Source organism: Haliotis asinina, chromosome 2 (genome assembly GCF_037392515.1).
Source record: "Haliotis asinina isolate JCU_RB_2024 chromosome 2, JCU_Hal_asi_v2, whole genome shotgun sequence".
In the NCBI taxonomy this organism is placed as follows: domain Eukaryota; kingdom Metazoa; phylum Mollusca; class Gastropoda; order Lepetellida; family Haliotidae; genus Haliotis; species Haliotis asinina.
The window spans coordinates 79,457,870-79,483,719 of record NC_090281.1 but is presented as its reverse complement, the minus strand read 5'-3'; the positions used below and the strand labels follow the sequence as shown (position 1 = coordinate 79,483,719).

The 25,850-nt window shown below is 37.1% G+C and overlaps 4 protein-coding genes across 14 annotated transcripts in view; 2 read left to right on the top strand and 2 right to left on the bottom strand.

Annotated features, from left to right (window-relative positions):
* Positions 1–6,593, bottom strand: part of LOC137274395 (probable phosphorylase b kinase regulatory subunit alpha) — a 57,823-nt gene extending 51,230 nt beyond the window's left edge. For all 11 annotated transcript variants that reach the window (XM_067807559.1, XM_067807556.1, XM_067807563.1 and 8 more), the window contains exons 1-5: positions 6,390–6,593; positions 2,265–2,423; positions 1,360–1,576; positions 628–710; positions 214–294 (exon numbers count right to left, since the gene is read on the bottom strand). In XM_067807559.1, the coding sequence (XP_067663660.1) occupies positions 214–294; positions 628–710; positions 1,360–1,576; positions 2,265–2,423; positions 6,390–6,467 (618 nt within the window). In that variant the 5' untranslated portion in view covers positions 6,468–6,593. The remainder of the gene's footprint in view (positions 1–213; positions 295–627; positions 711–1,359; positions 1,577–2,264; positions 2,424–6,389) is intronic.
* A 176-nt stretch (positions 6,594–6,769) lies between these two features.
* Positions 6,770–12,280, top strand: LOC137274405 (cytochrome b-c1 complex subunit 8-like). The gene is made up of 3 exons (XM_067807577.1): positions 6,770–6,841; positions 10,359–10,515; positions 11,987–12,280. Exons 2-3 carry the CDS (start codon positions 10,362–10,364, stop codon positions 12,079–12,081), a joined length of 249 nt encoding a protein of 82 aa, XP_067663678.1. The 5' UTR covers positions 6,770–6,841; positions 10,359–10,361; the 3' UTR covers positions 12,082–12,280.
* Positions 12,281–14,264: 1,984 nt separating this feature from the next.
* Positions 14,265–20,480, bottom strand: LOC137274404 (COMM domain-containing protein 8-like). Its single transcript, XM_067807576.1, has 5 exons — positions 20,388–20,480; positions 19,858–20,013; positions 19,521–19,673; positions 16,868–17,026; positions 14,265–15,445 (listed from the first exon to the last, which is right to left on the bottom strand). The coding sequence occupies exons 1-5, from the start codon at positions 20,454–20,456 to the stop codon at positions 15,422–15,424; spliced, it is 561 nt and encodes a 186-aa protein (XP_067663677.1). The 5' UTR covers positions 20,457–20,480; the 3' UTR covers positions 14,265–15,421.
* Positions 20,481–20,549: 69 nt separating this feature from the next.
* Positions 20,550–25,850, top strand: part of LOC137274400 (phospholipid-transporting ATPase VD-like) — a 76,240-nt gene continuing 70,939 nt past the window's right edge. Inside the window, exon 1 of the mRNA XM_067807571.1 lies at positions 20,550–21,386. Within this exon, the coding sequence (XP_067663672.1) occupies positions 21,001–21,386 (386 nt within the window). The 5' untranslated portion in view covers positions 20,550–21,000. The remainder of the gene's footprint in view (positions 21,387–25,850) is intronic.

Here is a 25,850-nt window from a genome sequence, read left to right as displayed (position 1 = left end):
GACCCCATGAACACAGGCATTGTGCAGACAGACTAAGGAACATCATCAGAGTTAACAAGGATTCAAAGCCAGACTCACGGGTTTCTTGGATGCTAATGGGAAGCAACTCTGCACCCTAGACAACTGAGCCAGTTTACTCTTTCCCAAATGAACTCAGAATCCATGGGGTCATGTAATTTTCAATCAAGGAATGAGCTGTCTACATAACCCTACCTTGGCCATGCCGATAGAACTGGAGTTGAGTTCTGGAAGGCCATGATTGGTCTTATCTCCTCGCTCCCAAATACCGTAGTCCTGAATACACAAAAAAGGAGCTGATGTCAAGGATAATGTTTACCCAGTATATATTTGACTGACAAATATTTGCTTATTTCATTTGAATTTACTTAAAATCTGTCCTAAATGTGAAAATCATTAGAGCATCATTAAATTTAAGATTTGATCAAATTTCTTTAAACATGTTGAAGAGATTCAAAATATCTTACAATTATGTCATATCATTAGCTCTTTGCATATTATGTTTGAAAAAGATCTACAGGTTGAATATCATGATAATAAACTGATAATAAATCTCTTGAAAACAAGACAATAACTGAAAGGATCAAAGCAGATAGTGTTAAGCCTCACTGGTGTTCGGTATGCTGTCTCTATGTAGAAGACTAGGTTCTGTACAAAAGCGACCTCATCCAGAGTGTAGACAATCTGCAAGCCTGGAACAGACACCATGAGCTGATGAAGGAGTTTACTTAAACCTGGCTGCATTTATGCATATTCAGTTCCAACATGGCTATCTGGAATATGATCGAATATGGACTAAACAATTCAGTGAGTCTGCATAAATATTGATCTACACAACTGGAATACAATGGCAAGCAGCAAGCAAGTCAGAGATCTTGATCGCCCAATCCCGCTGGTCACCTAAGAAAACAAGCATTGGTTGCCATGACCAGTACTAACCCATACAGTCAAAAGAGTCTTTCCTTTTTCAAAGACTGGCTTTTACTGCTTCTCAAACTTCCAACAGCCAAACTGACACTAATAAGAGAAGGTTACAGACATCCATATTTCAGTTAGCTATGTTGCAGTACAGACAAGCAGTCATAACAATCCTTAACACTACAACCTCCATTCAGGTTCAAAAAAGACCATGCACCTATGCTAACTAATTGAATGTCACCATGATCTCACACTGACAGTTTGGAATGACGCTTGTAATATCAATCAGTAGTTTTAATTGGCCCAGATCAATGTATTTAAAGACATTCATACTACTTACCATTTTTTTAAATGTTCAACATTATCTATCAGATACAGGTGTATATTTCTCAATAATAAACTCAGCAACATGAGTAACCTTACCCGTTGCTGTCATTTGAGCCAGAGTAAGCAGGAACAGCGATGTTGCGTCCAGCTGCAGATGCCCCCATTCGTGGTCACCAACAACAGCCTTACCAGTCTTGCTGCAGTACTTGGCATGGAGGGAATCCTTGGGGCTCTGTGTCTTCTTAAATCTCTCCAGCTTGTCAACCTGCATCATCATGCATCGGAGCAGCCCTCGCATGTTCTTCACCACCGACTGAAACATTCCCACACACCCACAGTGATGTCATGTCTGCTGTCTCTGCCCAAACTTTGGAGTCAACCATACTACCATCTACAGTGTACTCCTTTTATGTGAATTTTCATCAGTTAAGCTTACTTTGCCAAAATTTAGTTAGAACTCAGACCAGCAGATGGAGATAGGGTATGCATCTGTCCCAGTTGTCTGAGAGAGTGTTCTTACAACTCTCTGATGTTACAAAATCTATACAAACTGTTGGTTCCACATGTAATCAAGTGTTCAGGAACATGTGCAATCTGGAAACTAAGTTTGTCAACATGGCTACAAGATTAATTAATGTGAAAAATTTCCAATATGAAAAAGAACATATCATTGTATAATGAAATGGTAAAGGATCGGTTTGGTTTGTTTTGCTGTTTAATGCCTCTCTCAGAAATATACAAGCAATATGGCAGCGGTCTGTATATAATCAAGTCTAGACCAAACAATCCAGTGATCAACAGAATGAGCATGGATCTGCGCAATTGGGATACAATGATATGTTATCAACCAAGCCACCTGACCACCAGATCCCATTAGTCACCTCTGATGACAAGTATGACTTGCTGAAGATCAATTTTAACCAGGATCCTCACAGGTCAAATTGATAATGAGAGCAGCAGGACTGCAGCCAACTTAGGACATGTTGGCATTGTGACTTCACCTGTTCCAACTCGTATGCCTTGGATCTGTCTTCATCCAAGTCAGCTGCTTTTCTGTAGGCAAGGGCCAGGCCCCACACAGCCATGATGGAGTATACATTGTCTCGCACCCAGGCATGGCTGTTGTTTTCACTGGCCGATAACAGTCCTGTTGAGGGGTTCTGAAAGGATATGGATGATTATAGGGTAGAAGGTAGCATCATGTCTATCTTAGAAGGTACCTTATAATGTTTACGAGACAAAGCAAATAAAACAGACTCATGAAATGTTTTGTTAGTTTAAGTACAGGATTTCAGATTTTGCGGAAAGGGCTTAACTCCACTACACTAATCATGGTAAGTCGTGCTTATTCTTGTGCCCATTCTTTAACATCAGTACACACTATTGAACCCATTCAAAATAATACCTGATGTAAATCCATCACAGTATGGAGTGTTTTCAAAACAAAACTACAGCAATACTATTGCCATTGTTTTGATATTATCCAAAGAAGGCCAATCAGTGAATGAAGGTGTGACTTTCAAAACTGTAACATGAACTCAGAAATACAGTAACTCATCACATTTTATGAAATAAAGTATTCGAAACAAGCCATCTAGAGTCATTAGTAGCCATAATGATTTGTTTCTCAAAATAAAAAAGGAAAAAATAGACCACTCAAAACACTAGCATCAGAGCAAAGATCTGAATCTGTGTGCATACATAGTCAGATTCCAAATGAGAATGATGAATTGCAAAATAACTCAAGATTAGGAATAGTCTCCAATAGTATGGTAATGGAAATCAATACTCTGAATCCAGTAACATATGCTTGTTATTTTATACCCATCCCTGGAACAGCTGTCTGAAGGACCAGCATGATGTTTGGTGAACAATCTTCAATGAAGGGGGCATAACAGTACATAATCAAGACTATCAGTTGTGGAAGCCATGGTGGCAGAGCGGGTTAGATCGCTGATTTTGTCTGCTGGCAATTAGGTGCCTCACAATGAAAGCATGGATTCGAATCCTAGATGAGACACAACACCAAAAGTACATGACTCTGTACTTCACTGAGAAACATAACATACACTGAAGTAAGATCTGTGCCTATTCCTAAATTCAAGGATGATAAAGAGGTGTTTACCTCTAAAGAGGCAAGGATTGACGCATGACATGGGTGCAGTGAGTCAGGCAATAATACGGTGAGTGAGTGAGCGAGTTTAGTTTTACGCCTCACTCAGCTATATGGCGGCAGTCTGTAAATCATCGAGTCTGGACCAGACAATCCAGAGATCAACAACATGAACATCGATCTGGGCAATTGGGAACCAATGACATGTGCCAACCTTGTCGCCTCTTACGACAAGCATAGTCACCTTTTATGGCAAGCATGGGCATTTTCTACTCTGGGACCTTCACTGGTCGCAATAATACAGTGTGAGAGCAGAAGTGCTATATAGTGCTGCATAATTGCTCCTCTGCAACTGGTAACCTGGTAACCTAGTAACCTGCGCTCAAACTGGGCTTTGTTCCACAAAGCCATTCTCATTCTCCTTCAGAGATCTATTAAATCATGTCATCCCTTCGTGGAATGAGTCAGTGGTGCAAAGAGTCCAGTAAGCAAAGTGATGCATTGAACACCATACAGTAGACTTCTATCACTGTACACCTGACCAGGTATGTTGCCTATTCCACCATACATTATTTTTACTACTCACATTAATAGTTCACTTTAAAGATTGAATCTTACTATTTAAATGTTTGTTAATGTGTGCTGTAACCGTTTGCATGCATGAGTATAGGGCCTCACAAACAGGGAACTATGTGCCATTCATTCAACACATGGCATTCCTGTGCTGGTGCTTATAGGACTTACCAAAGGTCCACATGTCTGAGTTTTGCAAATTACTTTTTATTTTCAAACCCAATAAGCAGAAATAGGCATGTATGAGAAAATGACGACATTTCTATGTGTGTTTTTTTTATTTTTCTATTTTTTTTTAAATTAGATTCATTAAACTTCTTATTCCATGGCATGTTTAAGATATATATGAATGAGTCAGCAGTTGAAGAAATAATCAAGGTCTATTTTGAAACAGGGACGTAGAGCGAGCGAGTTTTGTTTTACGCCGTACTCAGCAATATCCCAGCTGTATGGCGGCGGTCTGTAAATAATCGAGTCTGGACGAGACAATCTAGTGATCAACAACATGAGCATCGATCTGCGTAATTGGGAACCGATGACGTGTCAACCAAGTCAGCAAGTCTGACCACCTGATCCCGTTAGTCGCCTCTTACGACAAGCTGAGTCACCTTTTATGGCAAGCATGGGTTGCTGAACAGGGAGGTAGACAATTTAATGGTAAGTAATAGACACTGGATACTATATCAAATTCATGCTTCATTTTGTTGACATCTAACTTTTTGCCACTTTTCTTTGCAGCATTTCATTTCTTCTTCGGCCTTTGTCTCTTCATCTGCCCTTTCTTCTGTCATTTACTATCCTGTGCAAGGTTAACTTTTGTGATTTGTTTTTAGTTTCTGGGCGCTGATATGGCTCAGGCAAACTGAACTTAGTATTGACAGCCTCTAGTTTGCTGACTGGTAGAAATTGTAGTGGGATGTTCATATTGCCTGAGTCATCAAATCACTCTCCTATTAGTCCTGAAAATATGAAATCTTCATCCGATGGAACAGTTCCCCCTTCATGTAGATATTTCATTCATATTCAATTATTGTGTCAAATATGTTCGCAAACTTTAAATTAAATATATATGTGCATGTTTTGAAAATAATTCACTACTACTTATCATAAATGCATTTTCACTTTGATTGAAATAAAAGCTTCCATGTAGTAACACAAATATTCCTGTCTCTTCATAGCCCATCTTTTAAAATTCTAGCATCGCCACATGGAATTACAATACCATTTGTGGGAGTAGTGCACTTTACCAGGCGCAATTTTTCTGATTTTGTTTCCGATGGATATGCTCACACCAAAGGTAAGCCAACTCTAACCTTTACTCACTAACCCTATGGATCTATAAGGGGGGTGCCCAAGGGCTAAGGATGCAGCACTGCGTTCATTAGCAAGCGCTCAGAAGTACCCAGGTAGCGAGTCCGGTAAACTGCACTCTAGCCTCATTTGTACTTTGACAAAATATGTGGCGCCGAATACTGTACACTTGGCATTTAGCTAATTACTGTGTATATGAACAACATGAAATAAATCGTTTATAATTGTTATTTAGTGCATTAGATGCTTTGTTTCATTTTAGTTCTCTGTTATCCCTTTCTGAACACACCACTGCAAGTCAATGAGGGTGTATTTGCATGACACTTATTTATTTTGGGGCAGCAGCAGACAGGATTAGTCTGCACGAGTGCAAACCACAGTAGCCAATCAATTTTGAGCAACTTTAGTTCATGGTTGGACTGGATTTCAAACTTTAAATACAGTGAGTGAGTGAGTGAGTGAGTGAGTGAGTGAGTGAGTGAGTGAGTGAGTGAGTGAGTGAGTGAGTGAGTGAGTGAGTGAGTGAGTGAGTGAGTGAGTTTCTCAGCAATATTCCACCTATATGGCAGTGGTCTGTAAATAATCGAGCCTGGACCAGACTGTGATCAACAACATTAGCATTGATCTGCACACTTGGGAAACGATGACGTGTGCCAACCAAGTCAGCAAGTCTGACCACCTGATCCTGTTAGTCGCCTCTTACGAAAAGCATAGCTGCCTTTTATGGCAAGCATGGCTTGCTGAAGGCCTATTCTACCCCGGACCTTCACGGGTGCTATTAACAGAACTTAGACTTCCCTGTACACATCCTGCGAGTTTGCTATGACCAGGAAGATATCTCTTGGAAAGTATGGAAATTAGGTGCCTGTACGGAATTACAGTCAGCGACACTGTAGCTCTTCTGTCAAAACTTGCAATAAATAAAAATATGAAAAATACAATTTGAAAAAAAAACAAACATGCACAGACGGATAATGATGAATCATTAATCAATGATGTACATACATATGATCTCACGACAATCATAGACTATCCTACTTCACTGTGTTCAGTCATCAACAAGTGATTTCGCCCTAAATGACGTTTTCTGTTACAAGTTCAAGTTCATGTTTACAAAAATTCTGCGTACCTGATACTTCAATATACTTTTGTTAACGAGTCTCTGGTAATAATCTAAGCGTATTCCGGAGTTACTTCGGTTCCTCATGCTGGTGTGTTGAGATTTAGTTACAATTCATTCGTGTATCATCCATCGACTTATGAACATCGTCATTGAGATTCTCATATTCTGCAAGTAACGAGATGACCTTCAGATGTGTACGAGGTCAAGGTCGATATACGCAAAGCTAGTTTTCCGAACTTGCATAATTTTTCAATCTCAAGTTTAATATATGTCTTACTGTTACTTTGGTAGCAAGTATAATGGTGACATATATTGAAATAGTTTTATTGATGATATATTTGGACATAAGTCGTACATATGAACGTTAGATAAGGATACGGAAATTAAGGAGGGGTATCTGTATACAAGATCATACTTTTCTTGACATCCACCAGATCGAGCAAGGCTCAGAAAGACAGGTATATAATGATTTTTAGGTTCTTTCATTGGTTACATCATGTCAAGTCCTGCCTGTAAACACGCAAGATATATGTCATGTTGAATTCATAGAGGTTTTAAGCATTACACAATGATATTATGAAATGTTTTCCCTTGAGAAGTAGTGTCACCAGTTTTCGCCCCCCACACTGACATCAAAAGTATGTATCCATTGGTAACAGATTTGATCTAAAGTTTTGAACATGTTCGTGATAGTTATTGTGTAGTTTGTGATAAAATTAGTTTGAATTTTGTTTATGATACAGATGGTTATGTGAATTATCTCATGTCATTGACAAGGTCAAGATGGTCAGATAAAAATGTTTCCATTTGGATATACATGCAAGATAGATAAATATCCCAGTGTTAGGGGTTTTCGACGATATAAGACAAAAACGTACTTTAATATCATTTCAAGTTTTGATTTTGCTAACCTTGAGTGATAAAGGTATATTCATCTATTTCACACAAAAGTGTCAACAAAAATAGCATTGATGACATCGTATCAGCGAAATTGTAGCCGCTTGCCACATCCAGGTATTTTGTATGTGTTTTTGACGATGAGCCATACTTTTCCCTCCACACTGCGAGAGAGTGTTTTGATCACGTGGCCTCCTGTTTCATACATAACCTGTCACTAGCAGATGACTGATTTTGTTGAAGTTTGCTTGCTATTTTTTGTTATACAGACAATTGATTTTGTGTCTGAAGTGGTATTAACGATCGAGGGTAAATAGTAGTAATAGTATTGATGTTTATTTGCTCTTTATGTAACTTAATTTCTTGATTTCAATTGTCAATAAAAAATCTCACAACAGGAACTGGGCATCCGCCCTACTGATGAAACTGTTTGTGCACTCCCAGGGTTAGAACTAAACTTAAAATTGCCATTAGCCCTCCGGGCTAGTAACCTTCAACTATCACTAGCCCAGACACAAAACAAGTAGTCCAGAGGAATGAAAGTTATTCACTGAATTGTTAATATCGTGGCACTGTCTGCAATTCATCTGACACAGAAGATTGCTTCACTAGTGATAGGGCTGCTAAAAGACGGTCGTGGGCTCTTGCTTCAATCTTTCTGAGTTCATCAACATCAGGAGCACCTGAAGTCGGTTTTTGATTTGATAATCTACCGAAAATAGCAGGTCCCCAGACAACGGAGGCAGAATGCACATCAAAATGATAGGGATAATTTTAGGAACCAACCTGAATGTCACAATGTCTGAAAACACTTATGGCATTTCAGATGGTCATACATTATTGACAGAATTCGAATTATAAACTTGTAGTGTTATTTTAATTTGAAAGACACGATTATCGAACTCATGGATCGGCAACGTGTCCACATCAAAGTTGTCAAAAAAAAACAAACAAAAAACAAAAAAAAAAACAACCCTGAAGCAACACTGTTTGGCAGAAATAAATAAGCAAACTAAATAAACAAACGAATAAAATAAACAACAGTACTCATGAAGGTTGTCAAACATACCATGCCGCATCATGTTTTCGGGATATTTCTTTACCCCGTAATTTGTTGCGTACAGCGACATGACAGTGCCACCTGTAAACACCGTCTCGTGTGCAGAAGCTTCCGTCGCAATCGGAACACAAAATGTTTGAAATATTCAGATTTCATGGACGTTGTGGCCTGATTTCTGTCAAAGGACTAAAAATCTACCATAGAACATAATGCACTTTGAAAACCTTCGTAAATGAGATCATAACTTTTGAAATTACGCTCGCAACTTGTCAAGCGGACCGTCGTCTGCTCAAGTGAAAAGCCAAACATAAATATCACGTGACTCGAATGGAATGTTGCCGACGTAGTAAAAAAAACCACATTGTTCAAACACCGAATTGGTTATCTCTTACATATACTTTTTTCGTGCAGCAGAATTCACACCAGGCATGTGACCTCTGGGTTCATTTAAAATGCTACTGCGATGATACTATACCGCACAGACATGACACGTTTTATTGTCCCTGCAGACAAGAAGAACGAATGTGCAAATGATTGAATAACTTACCTGTAAATATGTTTATTTTTAACAAATTTTACAAAAAAATAATAATCAAAAACAAAATTACCAGTTTGCTTGGTTTTTGATTAAAATGATACGCTGTATCTGTTGATTTCCGTGGAGAAGAATGGATCACATGCGCTTGGAACCATACAAGGGTGTTACCCCGCTCAACAACGAGTAACGCGAAAACATGGTACGTCACTTCTAGCACTCGTGCTTGCGAACAAGACACGTAATTATGTTGCATTGGAAACCAGCGGACGACAGAAGAATTCTAAGAATAAATTTATGAAAGGCGAGGTGATATTTATTTACGGAATTACAGTTTTGATAATCTACTGATACGCACTAATATTCATGATCATATTTAGCGCTATTACCCCGAGAACACGTTACACCATAGTATATCAAGTTGCTGCTTAATACTTTTTATGCAATTGGACCAATCACGATCTTTATAGCAGACAGGCGGAAATGCTTCATTAGAAACCAATATAGTGATCCAATTATTTATACTCCATCTGGGCCAGTAGTAAAGAACTGAACCCGTGGAAATGTATAACTGAATTTGCCAGACGTTATGAGAGGTGTGTGCGAGGCTGTGATTTGTCAGATAGTTATTGTCTATCAGGGCCAGCTGTAAAGAACTGAAGAAATGGAAAGGGATAACTAAAATTGTAAGCCGTGTAACTCTTTTCAACCTATACCTTGTGGTAAAGCGGAGGAGTGATAACATGATTTGAAAGAAGTGACACGATGTATATGTTAACTTTTGAGTTTTGCAACGATAGAGATTCATTAGTCTGGTGATTTGAGTAGAAAATGCATGATCTCAATTCCAGTACCTGATGAATTATAGTAACCACTGAAAAAACCCAAGTAGTCCGCCGGACTTGTGCAGTTATATTTTCATTCGCCCGACAAAACATTTATTCGCCACGGGCGTGCGGGCGAGCGCAAAGATCGAACCCTGCCTCCAATTGTACACATACTTCCTCGATATAGCGCTAGCAATGCAATTGTCGAAATCACCAGAACGTCGAATCCAGCTCGCTTTGGGATACGTCTGTAGAATGAATTGTGTTGACACAATAGAATGATTAGCAATGTAGAATGTGTATAGTTGAGTATATAGTTTTGGACATCTTATGTTTTTGATAGCAGTGTTAACTTATGTTAAAATAATGTATGTGCCTTCATACAGACACTAAATGCATGACATGGGTAATGGCTATTGCTTGAGATAAAGTTTTCTTTTATATGTTGATGATGTGTTTTACAGTGGTTCATGTGAGTAACAGGTAAACAAATGTTTGTTGAGTCTAATATCCCACAATACAAGGATACTTCACTGTAGTACATAAAGATTAGGGGTCCTTGAATATATTCTGCAGCGACATGACCAAATTTAGCATGTTTTAAGTTCACTACTGAATTTAAATTTTTTTTTTTTTTTTTGTTTTATTTGTTACAGAAAATGGGTCGCAGTTTTGGTAGTTTGACCAATGTGAGGGGCATTATCACATATACCCTCTCCCCCTTTGAGCAGAAAGCATTTGCTGGGGCAATTTCTAAAGGTGTGCCTAATATGTGGAGGCGGTTTTCAAGTCAAGTTCTCAAAGTTGTACCACGTAAGTAAACTTTACAAACCATACCCATATTTAACATTTGGGAATTCCAGGTGTAATTGGTGCTTAGTGTGTTAGTTGTTGTTACTCTCTTATTTGAATATGAATTCATATGAAGAATTCTTCAGTGTCAGGCATGTTATTTTATACCACCAGTTATTTCAGTCTAAGTAAACTTAGTCTCAATGTATTTCATTACACTCCACCACTGAGTCTAACAAAACCTAGTAGAAGGTTGCGTCAGGTAACCTTTGAGCGACCAATGACCGTACATTCAAATGCGAGACGGTTAAACAGATTTAACCAATCTGAAAATGGCTACTATTTAGGGATCGGAGATACTTTCAAAATATTCAGGTCACTGACACAGATCTCTCCACAAGCAAAAATCTGCATATAACACAATTATTTGACCTGCAGTATATGGGCTTTGGGGTTTCTGTTGACATGGTTACCATTAGCTAATATTTCCGCAAGATGACATCCTTGAATATTGCCAAAAACACCATTGTCAGCGACTGTTTACTCACCATTGTCATGGTTGTACGCACGTCGTGTGCATCACCCGGAAGCGAGCATACGCTAAATAGCTTTCGGAATTGTTCGGGCTTCAACCTTTTCGAGATAAAAAGTTCAAAAGGTATGTGCGAATGTCCACTTTCGCAATTTGGTAAGCTGTGTTCTGATCGGTCAATTTCAAAGGTTACCTGACGTGACCTCCCATAAGGTTTTGTTAGACTCAGTAGTGGAATGTAACGAAAAGTACTGAGGATAAGTTTACTTAGACTGCCAGTTATTTCAAGCTTTCTGACTGGCTCATCTAGTGTACTCAGTCTAACAGACATATCATTTGTATCACTGAAGACAAACGGTATTAAGGCTCTTGTGACACTTTGCATGTTAAAATCAAAGTGAATGTATTTGCAGAATATATGCTTTTTGTTCCGTATCACCAGCTGACTGGAATTATTAGATTTTGTAGCTGTTTAGTTTTCTTGACAGTGTGTGAAAGTGTCCAGATTTTGGTAGCAAGCCTAGCTATGCTTTAAAGTTACTAGCCCACAAAAAATTTACTAGCCCGAAGTCTGAATGTAGAAACTAAGCAAAGGTCGTAAAAATAGATGAGAATACAATGCTGTCGGCATGCCAAGGTGTCAGAACTGGGGAAAATTCATTAACCAGTCGGACCAGTGATTGTAGAGATTTAGTAGCCCAGCTTGATTTTTACTTGCCATAGCTAGTGGGCCAGTGGTAATTTTGCACACTGCTTGAGTCACTTAATAATTGTCAACACATTATATTAAGCTAAAATGTAAAATGGACCATGATCTTCTTTAAAGTCTGTTATAAGGTAACCTGTTGCGAAGACGATATTTTATGATCATATTTATATACTTTTTCCTGCTGAATTTGTTTCTAATTCTACTGAAAATGGTGCTGCTTAGTATAATACCAGAATGTCTTTACATTTCAGCCCTTGTTATAACATATCTCATCTATGACTGGGGAAAAGCAGAACACATGCGGCTGACAAGGAAGGACCCAACAGAATTTGTCAATGATAAATAAGTGTGCATATTGTGGAAACATAGAACATCTTGTTGGCCATTTGAAGAGAAATAGTTGTATTTGTGGCATTTACATCAGTGAGAATTGTCACAAAACTCTTAAATCTTGTATGGAAGTAGAATGGGTGAAGAGAAACTGAAGATGTGATTTTTGTTTTTCAGTTTATTGAAACCTGTTCTTAGTAAAAATTGCTCCTTGAGTTTGTTCATTATTTGTGTTTTAGTAATATTGTTGATACATGAAACTGTTAGGTTGAACCTCAATGTGTCAAACTTTTGGGTACCTTGTGGAAACTTCAAGTCATCTAGGGTTTGATATAACCAACGATCATTTTATAAACAAACATGAGAAATTGTTCCTCGGTCTTCACACAACACAAGATTTTATCAGTGTCCAGGCTTAAGACAGTGAAGGGGCAAATCGGAAGGGCATTTAGAAGTGGAAAGCCTAAGAATAGCCAGATTTATTAATGTAGTGCCTCTGTGTATATACTCTCCCTTGGTACTGCCTACTATTCGCCTGAAGGAGGAGCAAGCGTATGCTCCTGAATGTCGTGTTATCCACAATAAATAGGTTGACATCCATAAGTCTGGCTTTTCTTAGTGAAGGGGCTGCAACTCGGGTGCATCACTGACATCACTGTTGCTTTCTTGATCTGTTTCATGGTATAGCTCCAATTCATGATAGAGTCACTGACATAACTAATATATTACACATTTGTCTTTTTGAATTCTCTCTTTTTCACATGCCAGAACCAGAGGCATGATAAAAGCTCAGTGACTTGTCGACAATACATATACAGTAATCAGCTTGTACTCTGAATGTAAGGCAACCTTGTTATTAGGCTGTTTTGGATATTGACCTGATGTTAGTAACAGGAATGAATTGGTTAGCTTCCTGCCGCACTTGGCAATATTCCAGCTATATGGCAGCAGTCTGAAAATGATCAAGTCTGGACCAGACAATCCAGTAATCAAAAACGTACACTGACCTACCAAACTGGGATACAATACAATGACGTGTCAACCTAGTCAGCAAACCTAAGCTCCCGACGCTGTTAGTTGTCTTTTTGGACAAGCATGAAGATCAATTCTAACCTGGATCTTAGCAGCTAGCAGTCCTTGTAATATGTGTATAAAAGTGAGATTAAGATCATTAGTTCCTGTGAATTTATTACAATATTACTTGCCATGCACGCAGGAACCTGTCATTTAATATAAAAGGTTAGGGTCACTTATAATGGCTCCTCTTGGCCATACCTATGCATACCTTTCGCCTCAGTCTGCTGTGAGGATCGTGATTGGTCAAAGTCAGACATGTGACGTAAGTCCAGTGTTAACGAATGGTTTTTCAAAGTAACAGGACATTGGGTCCTTTAAGTTTCAGATGTCTGTCTGACCCACTGAAAACTCACAGGGCCCACTGAATCAAGTTAAACAAACATTCCAGATTTAACATTTCTTATACCTGGCATTGAAATTATTAACATAATATGATGGCAAACATAAGATTAATAAACAGAACAGAAGTGTCACATGCCAAAAAAAAACTTCCAACAAAGACATTGTGAAATATTCAGTCAGACACTCTGGCTGGAGGGGTGGTGATTTCTATCTGACCACTGGCAAATCTGCCAGATTTGTCAGAGGGTCAGACACTATTCGTGAACACTGCCTATGTTGAACTCAGACACCTGCACTCTTTATCAATAGACGGCATATAATAAATACATCTTGCTTTCTGTTGTGAAGTGAGAGACTTAGTGCCTCTAAAATTTCAAATCCAGAATCTATACTTCAGCAAGAAAGTTTAATCCCAAAGATGACAAAGAAAGTGTAATCCTAAAGATATCACTGATACAGAAGTTGACAGTCTCAAGGTCTCTAAGGTTTGTCATAAAGAAAAAAAACCGATTCACATATTTGTGGAGGGCCATGGGAAAAAAATGTCAATTTGTAATTAAAGAAAGTGCTTAATTTTGTCTTTTCATGCAGGGTCAGGAACAAATTGTACACGGATATGGAGGGAGGGACATCCACAAATGTAGCAAGCATTAGGGGAGAGGCAATAGTTTCAGTACATTAGGTCATTAAATAAACTCTAAATCACCAACCCCTGAATTAAAGGATCAATCCCTTCAGTTTGGAGAACAAGGTGATGATGATACACAAAAAAAACCAAAATTTGTCACATTGTAGCAGTTTATTACATCATCATCAAGGCAATAACTATTTATACAACTGTAGATACCAATGGTTAATTCCAATCACAATGTCAGACAAGTGGTCAGTGCAATGTATATACATCTGGGATGAACACCACTAGTCGAAAATATTTCCACTTGTCTGACATTGTATGAGGTGAGTTGGTTTAGTTAATACTGACTTGACAATGTTGCTTGTAAGTAAATATGTACTTAGCAAATGGCACTCTTCCTCTACTGTACATATAACAAACCTCATTCTGAGGTCTGTGTAATTCATCTTTCAGTATGGGAATATATGTATCACTGATCAAATTTTCCATGTTGATAAATTTTGAACTATCTCAGAGTAACCAGATGGTAACACACAGTCACTTCAAATTCATTGAGTTGGAAGTAGAAAATAAACAAACCTTTATGGATAACAACTTCTTTATTTGTGAGTGTGACATTTCAATACAGATTCTTCTACCATCGTGTATCATTCCTGATTGATCTCTGTACCAGAATCTGTATCGAAACGTCACACACATGAAATAAAAGTGCTATCCATAAAGGTTTGTATATACAGTCACTCTTGCTTCACAACTATAAGAAAAATCTATCCAAAAGCAATGCACCATAACACAAGGCCATACCAATTCTATTTCTTGTTTTACGGATTTCTGTCATCTGAAATCCTAAAGGCAGGCGAAAAAAAAATTTCCAGTCAAAGTAATATTCCTTCTAAATACATGTACTCATAGTATTTTATTTTCGGCAATTTATGAAATGAATACAGGTAAAAAAAACCCTAAAATGTATTTCAATGTATGTAATTTTTATTTTTTTTCTTATTCTTCAAAAAATATGGCAGGCGGATCCATAAAACAAAAAATAAAATTGGTCTGGCCTAATAAGTCTTCTATAGAGTATCCTATCATTCTTATTACTCATCAAACTCGAAAGTTACAATCAAACAAAACACAGAGTCAGGTGAATATTGCACACTGCCACGATCCAGATGTGACAGAAGGAACTCTGAAGGATCTCAAGCGACACAATGTGGAATGTGAGTCTCAACATCATTGGGAGATAAAGACCAAGAACTTTTGAGGAAGACTTCTGGAATGATGGTGGGACCTCTCTCATCTGAACTCAGGAGGATAATTGCTGCACTGCCTGAAGTGACAGAGAGAAGTTTCATTAGTTAAGTAATTATTACTGGTTTGTAGGTCTGTGGCTAGTAACAAATCAAGTGTGAGTGAGTGTGTTTAGTGTGACACATCTTCAACACATGACGTATGCTGCACAGGTCAATGCTTTTTTACGTTGATCACTGGATTATCTGGTTCAGCCTTGATAATTTACAGACCACCACCATATAGCTGGAATAATGCTGAGTGTGGCATTACAAGAAGCAAACATCTTTGGAGAAAGTTGACTATGTGACACTTGTTTGTTGCTTTAGGTAACAATAAAATCACATGTATTTTACTTAGTGAGTATACCTTGTCCATTTAAAATATTGTTAAGATTATATTAAAAAAATACCACCTTTAAATAACTAGCAAATCTCATATTATTTTAAAAAAGCGAAAAACCAATTTCTTGAGTATAGGCAGATCCAGAAGAGTGGCCGAAGGGGTGAGCACCCCTCCTTTCGTCCTGAATTTTTTTTTACCATTGTACCAGATGGGGAATTGAACCCACGCCATCAGCATGATGAGAAAAAAACTTAAACCACTGAGCTACCCCACAAAACCCCAATCAACAAACAAGTGTTTAATACTTTCATTATTATCTGAAAAGTTAAGTCAATAACTAGTACTGCTGACTATAACTGATTGATCATATACATGCCAAGCTTTCAAAACTTTTTCAATAAACTGACAAACATGTGATACTCCAAGAAAAGATAAATCGTAATCTAACAAATATACTTTTTACCAACATATTGCTGAAAGGGAACTCTTGAAAAGTGATCACCATAAACTTTACTGTCCAGACAGTGTAAAACAGTCACTTTTGCATGCAGTTATAAGTGAACAGCCCTTTCATAAAGAGATTTTATTTTATTGCATGGTTAAAAAAAAATCAACTGCACAGTATTACCAGTATACCTGCATACTACAATACACTTTTCAAATGATATGGATTACAATACTATTTCTGAGAACCGGTATATTAGGTAAAGAACATATAAGGTTTTTTTGTGATTATTTGTTGTTTTTAATTAAATTTTCATTCACAACATATTTTTCCTGCGTTATTCAAAGACAAAATGGTATAATGCACTTCTGTATTTTATTGTATGCAAAAAGAAAACAGAATCCCTGACTAGGCAACCTAATTTTGAGATTGCTCTTATCAGACACGTAAGATATATGTTTAGGGACTAATGTAGAAAATAGGATCGACATGTACAATTAGTGATACTCACTGTCAAACACGTAAGTTCCCGATATTTCTCAATACGTATCGCAGTACAGGTGCCTGAATCGTAACATATTGCCACACAATTTATTTGCTGATACACAGTCCTACTTATCAATACAAATATAATGAAACATCACATATTTGACAACATACAATGAAATTTACCTTCCCAGCTCCCTCTAATGATGTGATAAGTTTCTTGAGGTCAGTTCTGTCTAGTTCAAGGGAGACAACTCTGTTTTGATTATTGCAGTCAGCCACCTGCAGGTCAAGGTTGAGGAGTGGAGCGTGGAGAGAGGACAGCTTATCACTTGACATCACCAGCTGTCAAAGCGAAAGTTAGAATCAATCTTATGAAAAAAAGAGTGAACATACCTAACATCACATCAGCATTGTTTCAACCACACATGATGAATAAGATTCACAATTACTGTCAAATACATTGGTTATTCATGAGCAACAGGAAGTCTATAAAATCTAATTTGGATTCTTAATCTGTAAATTTTAGCTCCCATCTAAATACTAAATGCAAATTATATGCGAAACATTTTCATATTTCATGCCTGTGCCAATATTATTAGTCTGTATCGGTAATATTTGATATACTAGTATTAGAGATTGCATTTTCTTGGTGAAGTACACTTCCTGCATTTGAAATCTTACACTGAGACATCTAATCTCCAGCCCACTAGGTCTCTCATTTCACCACCTATGTATGTAATGACACTAACAGTGAGTGCAGGTTTCTGAGTTTGACATAAGTATGGCCAAAAGGGGTAAAAAATCTCAGGCTGTAAATGTTTCCAAGGAAATTTAAATGTATTATTTAATATTTCTACTTTTCCCTGATTTCTTTCTGACTACAAACATGGAAATTGTGTGTGCTATCATATTATTAATGGACTGGTCTGTCTGTCAGTTATAGTGTAGGCGTTTTTCTTATCTTTCCTTTAGACCATTGCAACAAAGGCATAACTGGTAAGAAGAATATTTACTGAGTAATGTTAGGGATAAGCCATCTTCCAAAATGATCTGGCACTTCGTTCATCAACTGTCACTGTGACTACTCACGCCATTGTGACCAATCAATCACCATTAGAAGTACTGTGTATTGCGGACCTATTCTTTTTAAACTGTCAGATACTCAGAAGTCTATTTGATTCTGGACCCAATCCACAAAATGATCACATGGTCACAACTGCTGTAAGTTGGTCTATTGTTTAATGTCACAATCAGCAATATTCCAGCTACATGTTGTAAGTCGATGTTCAAGTAGAAGTACAAACTTGGTACTAATATATTACTGTATAATGGAACCCTAACTCTCAATCCTCAAAGCGCTCATAATTTAACAACCTATTGTAACTCTACCATTTACCACAGGCTTACAGATATCATAGCACTATGTGGATTCAAACCCAGGAAAGTTTTCCACAAGGTTATGAATAAGAGTGACACATTTATTATTCAGCCCCTTTAGACTAACAACTAGTCTCTGAAATGAACATATTTTACAGAAAAAAGTTCATAGCAAAAAACATAAAACAATGAAAAGGAGCCCCAGACATTCCTCATTTTCTGTGTAAATCTAGACTTGCATGGAGTTTCTTGGATATATTTACTTCAGGGTCTGTCTACTAGCCCCTTTTGAGTCCAAAGTTCTCTCAACACCTTTAGTGGTCAATGTCCTTGTCTGATTATACCCATGTAAGTAGGTCAAAGTTCAACTCCTTTGTCTTGCGAGAAACTTCATTTATCTTCAATTTGGGGTATTCATTGAATGATTTACTTTGTCTACAAGATTCTTTGTTTAGCTTCCAACAGGGAATTCAGTTAATGATTAACACTGTCTCACTAAATTATTATGTTCTTGTGAAATTATCACAGTATTTTCATAGAAATATCTAGTGGAAACATTACACATTTTGACTGTACACTCTTGAAATTCATTTACCAAAAATGTCAATAAACACCTGCTGAGTCAGGACTTTGTGCCTTAAATCCATTTTATTGTAAGCCAGTCTTATCGGGTTCAAGATATTGGATTGCTGTCCAGATCAACAAACCAGATAAGCTGGATCAAGATAGCTAGCATTCATAATAACCATGATTATGCAATAATTTTCAAAGCTATCTGCATTATAGAATATAACACTCCTGTGCTTCAGGGATTATTTCAAAATCAGTGCAGTTTCCCAAGACTGCTCATTATTTAATATTGCCATATTTAACCTGTAATGCCATGATATATATTTGCACATACCACGGTAATACATTTATATTTAGCTAATACTGCGCTGAAGGAAATCAAACTTGAAGTACATAGGAAAGTTAGATGAAATTATTCACACATCAGCTACAAAATAAATGACAGAACATAATGAACACTATATCAAGCATAAATAATAGTTTTCTCCATCTCAGGAAATCAAAGTTAAAATATCTGAAGACAAAATTATTTTGAAAAGTTCTTCTCATCAAACACAAATCCTATATGAGTGACCTGAGTGTTTTAGAAAAAACTGACTGTTCATTAACTCCTCGAGTTCTGGAGCAGTTTGGGAAGCCTTAGAGTCTCTGTCAAAAGTTGAGTATTGGCACTAAATCCATGTAAAATTATCTTGTATCAGTCAAGTGAGTAAATGCTGTTTCAAGCTGCAGTCAGCAATAATCAAGCTGTCCAACATTACGATATGACAAGGACAAGGCCACAATCAATCAGACATGGCAACTGACCCATCAGTTCTTACACAGGGTAAACTCTGACCTGAAATCCCCATGAGGGACCTGGGATAACAGTTTTCTTATTATATTCTACCTTCATTTGCCAGTCAAAGTCTGCCAGTACAGTCTGTGAGATAGAAGCTGTTGAGGCAAGCAGACTTTTTCGGAGGTCCTCCCTGCGTACGCTAACCACCTCCATAAATGTTTGCTTGTAGTCATCAGGCAGTGTGCCAAGCTTTCCAAAAATCTGATAAAATAAAACAACTGATTTGAAATCACAAAACAATCAATGTTTCCCTGGGAATGTGCCTACCATGAGGCAGTATTATTTGAATTGGAAGGGCCAGGGCAGGTTAAGAGATACTACAATTAGAAACAATATTTTATCTTAACTGGTAAACATACCACTCAGGAATCTATGATGAAATTACCTCATCTTTAGTCCATGAATTCTTAATGCTCAGTTTTAGCAGAGAATGTATACTTTCAGTGACATTCCACCACTCTTCCAAACTCCATAACTTGGAATAGGCATTGTAATCTAGAGGTTGTCGACTGCTTATATTCCCAGCTATGGTGTGACATAACTGAAACAAAAGAGTATACATGTGATAAATGCCAAATTAGAGGCTGAACAATTCACCTTTGCATGTTGTCATGTGCAAATTATAAGAAATCATAAATAAAGAAACAAAACAAATTGTATTTATAGGTACTAATGTCACAATACATGTACTAGCTGATCTGATGTCATGGCTGCTGTCACATGAAAACAGACTGAAGATCATTATCCTATTGTTTACATTAACCAAACGAAGGAGGCGTGGTCATTTTAACATTGAAGTCAGTCTTGTGATTCAACTCGTCTGAGGATATATGATGCTGTCAAAAGACGTTACTACATATACCACATTATAAGTCCGACGACGTATTCTTAACTCATATACATATAAATTCTTACTGCATTCAGTTCACCAACTGAACATTTCGTGAACAATGTGATGACATCTACCCCTGTCGCGTCAGCCATGTTATCAGGTGCGTGCGTCAGTGTCAAATCATTTCCGATTGGTCATATTTAACACCTTTAGCCAATCAACATCGCTGTTGCAATGAGTTTGCGACATCCAATGTGTACACCACTAGTAACCAGCTATCGATCACTCAGAACAGATGTGAGATTCTGTGTACATTCTGGTTGTCCCGAGAGCGGGATAGGAATGCTTGATAATGGCGGAAGTTAGTTAAACAGTGTTCGGACCTTAGAACTGACCCAGAAGGATGAGATAAAAGTCGTGCCACGTGTTTGAGACTGAATATGACTGATTCGCGATCTGTCGTCCATTCTGTGATGACAACAGGATGCACGCAGCGCATGGGTGTATCATGTCAAGTTTAGGTAGGATTTGCCATAGCAACTACGTATACAGGTGATGATATGTGTGTTTCAGGTGTTTCTGGTTGAATTTGCGGTGAATGACACACATCAAAATACCACAATTCACGGATGACAGAAAGTGTTGTGTGTGATATTTGAATCATAGAGGATCAACAGAGTCGAGGAAAGCGTGACAATGGGAAATATACTTAAAAGAAGCAACCAACAAGGTCCCAAGTTCCGAACTGTGGTTCCCAATCACATGGTTGAGGAAGAAATCAAATCGAAAGCACATCCAAATTATGGATACCGATCAAACCGCATTAAGACTACAAAGTATTCAATATTTACATTCATCCCCAAAAATCTGTTTGAACAGTTTCACAGATTTGCAAATTTATATTTCATATTTGTGGTTGGATTGAACTGGGTGCCAGAAATTCAAGCATTTGGAAAGGAAATTGCCATGATTCCTGTGATATTTGTTCTGGCTGTTACAGCCATCAAGGATGGATTTGAGGATTTTAGGCGATACAGATCTGACAAAAAAATCAACGGTCAAAACTGTCGAGTTTATTCAAGGTGGGTAATTGAAGTACATGTGAGTTGTTCTCTATTCACCTACGTCTCTATTCGTCTAGATCCTTGAAAAACATGTCATGGTCTGTTAAACACAGATTACTCCACATTCTTGAAAAACACTTCATCATGGTCTGTTGACCACCGATTGCGCCATAATAAACAAATTGTGTCACCCCTACGATCTTAAACTGGACTCTTCTGTTTGAAAGGAGAAAAAGAGGTTTACAGGGGTATAAAATGATTTTATTTATTGATATTAAAAGATATTTAGTGTCTTAATTGGAAGAAATATAAGGAAGAGGACTTCTTCAGAAAGATTGGGATATATAAGTCTAATGCCCAATAGATGTACACAGAGCGTGAATTTCAAATATTTCCAATTCAAGATAGCTCAGAATACTTTAACAACTAATACTTATTAACACAAGATTGGAGTTAGAGAACATTATGCACATTTTGTAGACAGGCACAAGAGTTTGTGTGGCATCTACCGTTCGAGTGTAGTTTTGTAAAGTAAGTGTGGACTGAATTGTCCTCATGGCTCATGATATTGTGCAAAGGACAAATTGAATTACCATTAGAAAATATATTATTTGGTTTTAAGGGGAAAATAACAACCCTCTAAACATTATCAGCCTAATAGTAAAGAATATTTGCACTATGAGCAGAAATGAAGTTAAACCAAGCTTCCACCAGATCAAAAGTGAGATGAAAATAAACATACCACACATCATGTAAATGCATGGCCTTTGCACAAGGCAACCAAGCTGACATGTATCTCTTAGAAATAAAAACTTGAAAAAAATGCATATATTTTGACATGTTAGGCCATTTATAAAAATAATCTCTACTAAAAGAGCAATGTTCATTTGCTAATGCTTCACATCTAAATAAATAATAGAATTAATATTGGATACACTTATCTTCCTACTCCACTAAATATTCTTATAACAACAGGCAATCAAGAACAAGATAACCCTGGTCAGGCGGTTTCATATAAGAGTAGGGGTGCATTTTTTCTCATCCTAATTAGTCAGCTTTGTTTTTGTTGGCAGTTGGAAACATAGGCAAATAAAGATGTATGTGATTAGAGACTAAACCCATGTGAGCGGCTGAATACAATTTGAGTGTCTCTATGTAGCTAGTTTCTATGTGTGTCCAATTATATGTGTTTTTGGGTTTCACCAAAGTGTTGATATATCTGGAATGACGTCAAAGTTAGTGAGTTTGGTTTTACTCCACATAAGCAATATTCCAGCAATACACCAGAAATGAGTTTAACACATACCCATATAGGGAATCGAACCTGGGTCTTCAGTGTGACAAGCAAATGCTTTAACCTTCGGGCTAACCCACCGATGAAGTGGTGTCAGACTCGGCCCATGTGAAATTCTTTGTCTCGTATCAATACCAACTCTCTTGGTCAGCCAAATTAATGAATGATAAATATGAATAATATCATCAGCATTAATGATACCTTTGAAGACATTAGTATTAAAGTCATGTTGGTATCAAGACACTTGTAAGATTTTACATATTTTGAACTTTTAAATTTAAAGTGGCTTACAGCAGAAACTTTTAGTATTAGTATATTTAATAAAATAGTAACTATTTAAAGTAATGTGTCAACAATCATGGAATACCAGTTTTGTCAATGAAATTCTTGATCTGAGAAGATTACATAATTTGAAAGACACATGAATTGTATAAGGCAAATGCCTAAGACGCAACAGGTTTTGTAGACAGTGTAATTAGCTTGTGTAGTTTGTTGTTTAGCCCACACTCAGCAGTATTACAGCTAAAGTAAAGTAACTTATGGCAGTTATACAACTCAGTCACTTGATGGAAATACTTTTGTTTTCATAAGCCTATCAGCTACCCCAAGTACTATTTATACCCTAATGGTAGCACCATTGTCCAGGGTTTTACTTTGACCTTCAGAAAAAGGGACCATTTTCCGTCAGTGATTAATTTAAAGGGTCCTTACATGAAATGTAAGAGTGACATTAACAAAAACTGATGCCATGTAATGTTCCATAAGATCAGATAATTACATTAAGTTATTAACTACAAGACCTCAATATTTCTTGTCAAGAAACTTTCTAGAAGAATATGAATATTCATCATGAGGAGCAGAGAGTATTTCTTTTCTGCTCCCCGTTTCGGTTCAGTGTTGTGTATAACCAAGAGTGATTGTTAACTGTTCAGAGCACCTTCTCTTTCTCTCATAGAGTAAAGCTTGTAGTCTGATCCTTGTTAACAAGGATTCCTTTGACTTGCAATGCACTGAATTTTAACTGTCAGGAGCATTTGTGATGAAACCTTACTGTTTACTGCATTTCAAGTATGGCTGACAGCAAGTTGGACTCTTCCTAATAGCCTTATGAAAATAATCAATGATTGTTACCTTAAGGAAGTAAGTGTGTTAGCAGATATTGTTAAAGCTTGAAGGTTATCCTCTACCAGTTTTGTGTACACATGTGCTCATACACACATGCACTCGCGTGCACACACATGCACACTCATACAGATACATGCACACACAAACACACTATTAGGATAGTGTGAGGTGGCACTGCTTACATTGCTAATTTTGTATCTTAATATCCTAAACCCATTTATTACTCGCCCATTGAAGATACTGCAGTGTAATATTTTCACTTCAATATTACACTAGTGTAATACCGCTTGATGTATGACGTCAAAATGGTTCAAAGTTGTGACGTCACAATGCTAATGTTGATGTCTCGATTTTACTAGACCTTGCTTGACTTGAAAGGTGAGTGTCCTCACACTATAGGCAATTTTGCCGCAGTTTCTGTCAATTTATGTTGGCGAGCAATAAACCAAATACTAAACTCGCTTCCGTGAAATACCATTTTCATTAAACTCATTAAAGAGTTAGTATCAAACTCGCTTTCGCTCGTTGGATACCAAAATCATTAACTCGTTTAATAAAAATGGTATTACACTGAAGGTCGTTTAGTATCCTCCATGTATTAGATATCAGTACTCCCTATGTTCTTTGTTCAAATGATGCCTACATCCACCCAACCCAAAACTAGCATTCCAACAACAGTGAAGGTAATAAAAACTGAACAAATGGATTACAAGCCTAATTCTACCATGACTTCAGTAAATGCTGGATTGTGATTGGTCAATCAAAGTCATTCAGTGGTATATAATCACGTTATATACCTCTGATTTTCCAACAAAGTATGTTTATCTCCTACATATACCTATTCTTGTTTAAAAATAGAAAGAACATATAATCACAAGACAAGATACATAATTAGGATGATTAGGGATAATTTGCCATAATTGATGGGTTTACTCTACATGTTTTCAAACTCTAAACTTTAAAAAAAGTTTGAAACTATCCTCATACATGGTGAATCTACATCATGCAGTCAGTGACGTGAACATGGGAACATTGTTTTAGTCAAAGTAGGGAACTGTTTAGATAAGAAACAGTATGGTAACTGAGGTCACTCCGCCTTTGTGTTTCTTTATTACCATGTGTTTGAATACAAGGACAATAACATGACCGTCAGTGGTTCAACTAAATGTCAAAAGCATTTATTATCTGTTGGCATGTCAGCACGGCCATGCTTTGGTTCCATTTAGCCAGACAGTATTCTACATTCTGTTTAACTCTTTCAACACCAGTCAACCAGAGGCTTATACTGCCATGACACTGAGTTCCCAGAGACTCTGAGGTCATGGATGAAGCCTATGTTTATCAAGGAAAATATCAGCTCATAAATCATTATTACTAGTACATATCATACAACGTTTGAAAGGTCTAATGCTACTGTTTATAAATATGAAAGTTATTTTTTATTAAATTATTCATGTAATACGACTGCAACTTAAATAAGTAAATTTTTAATGAAAATGCAAGCATACACATTTATATGTCCAGGTAAACCACAAAGGAAGCAAAAATTGGGGTGATATTTTTCCATTTGTAACATGTTGTGATATCCTCTTCCCATTTTTGTTCATATTTTCATTTTTACACAATCAGAAAATAATTATGAAAGGATTTCTGAAATAATATGTATGGTCTGAATATCAGTGTGAAATTCCTCCATTTTTGAAGCTTCGTATGAATAACATGTGAGGCAATTCGTTTGATGGCGGGTATTGTTCCAAAGCTCTGAACATCAACAATATCACTGTACCCTTGCCAAGAGTATTTTCATAGTTGTAAGAAGCAATTTTATTGGATAAAGATTGGTTTCTAATGACACTTTTTCGCCTCAGTCTGCTGTAAGGATCGTGATTCGTCAAAATCAGACATGTGACCTAAGTCCAGTGTTACCGAATGGTGTTTCATAGTAACAGGACATTGGGTGCTGTAAGCTTCAGATGTCTGTCTGACCCACTGAAAATTCACAGGACCCACAGAATAAAATTAAACACACATTTTCAGATTTAACATTTCTCATTATTGGCATT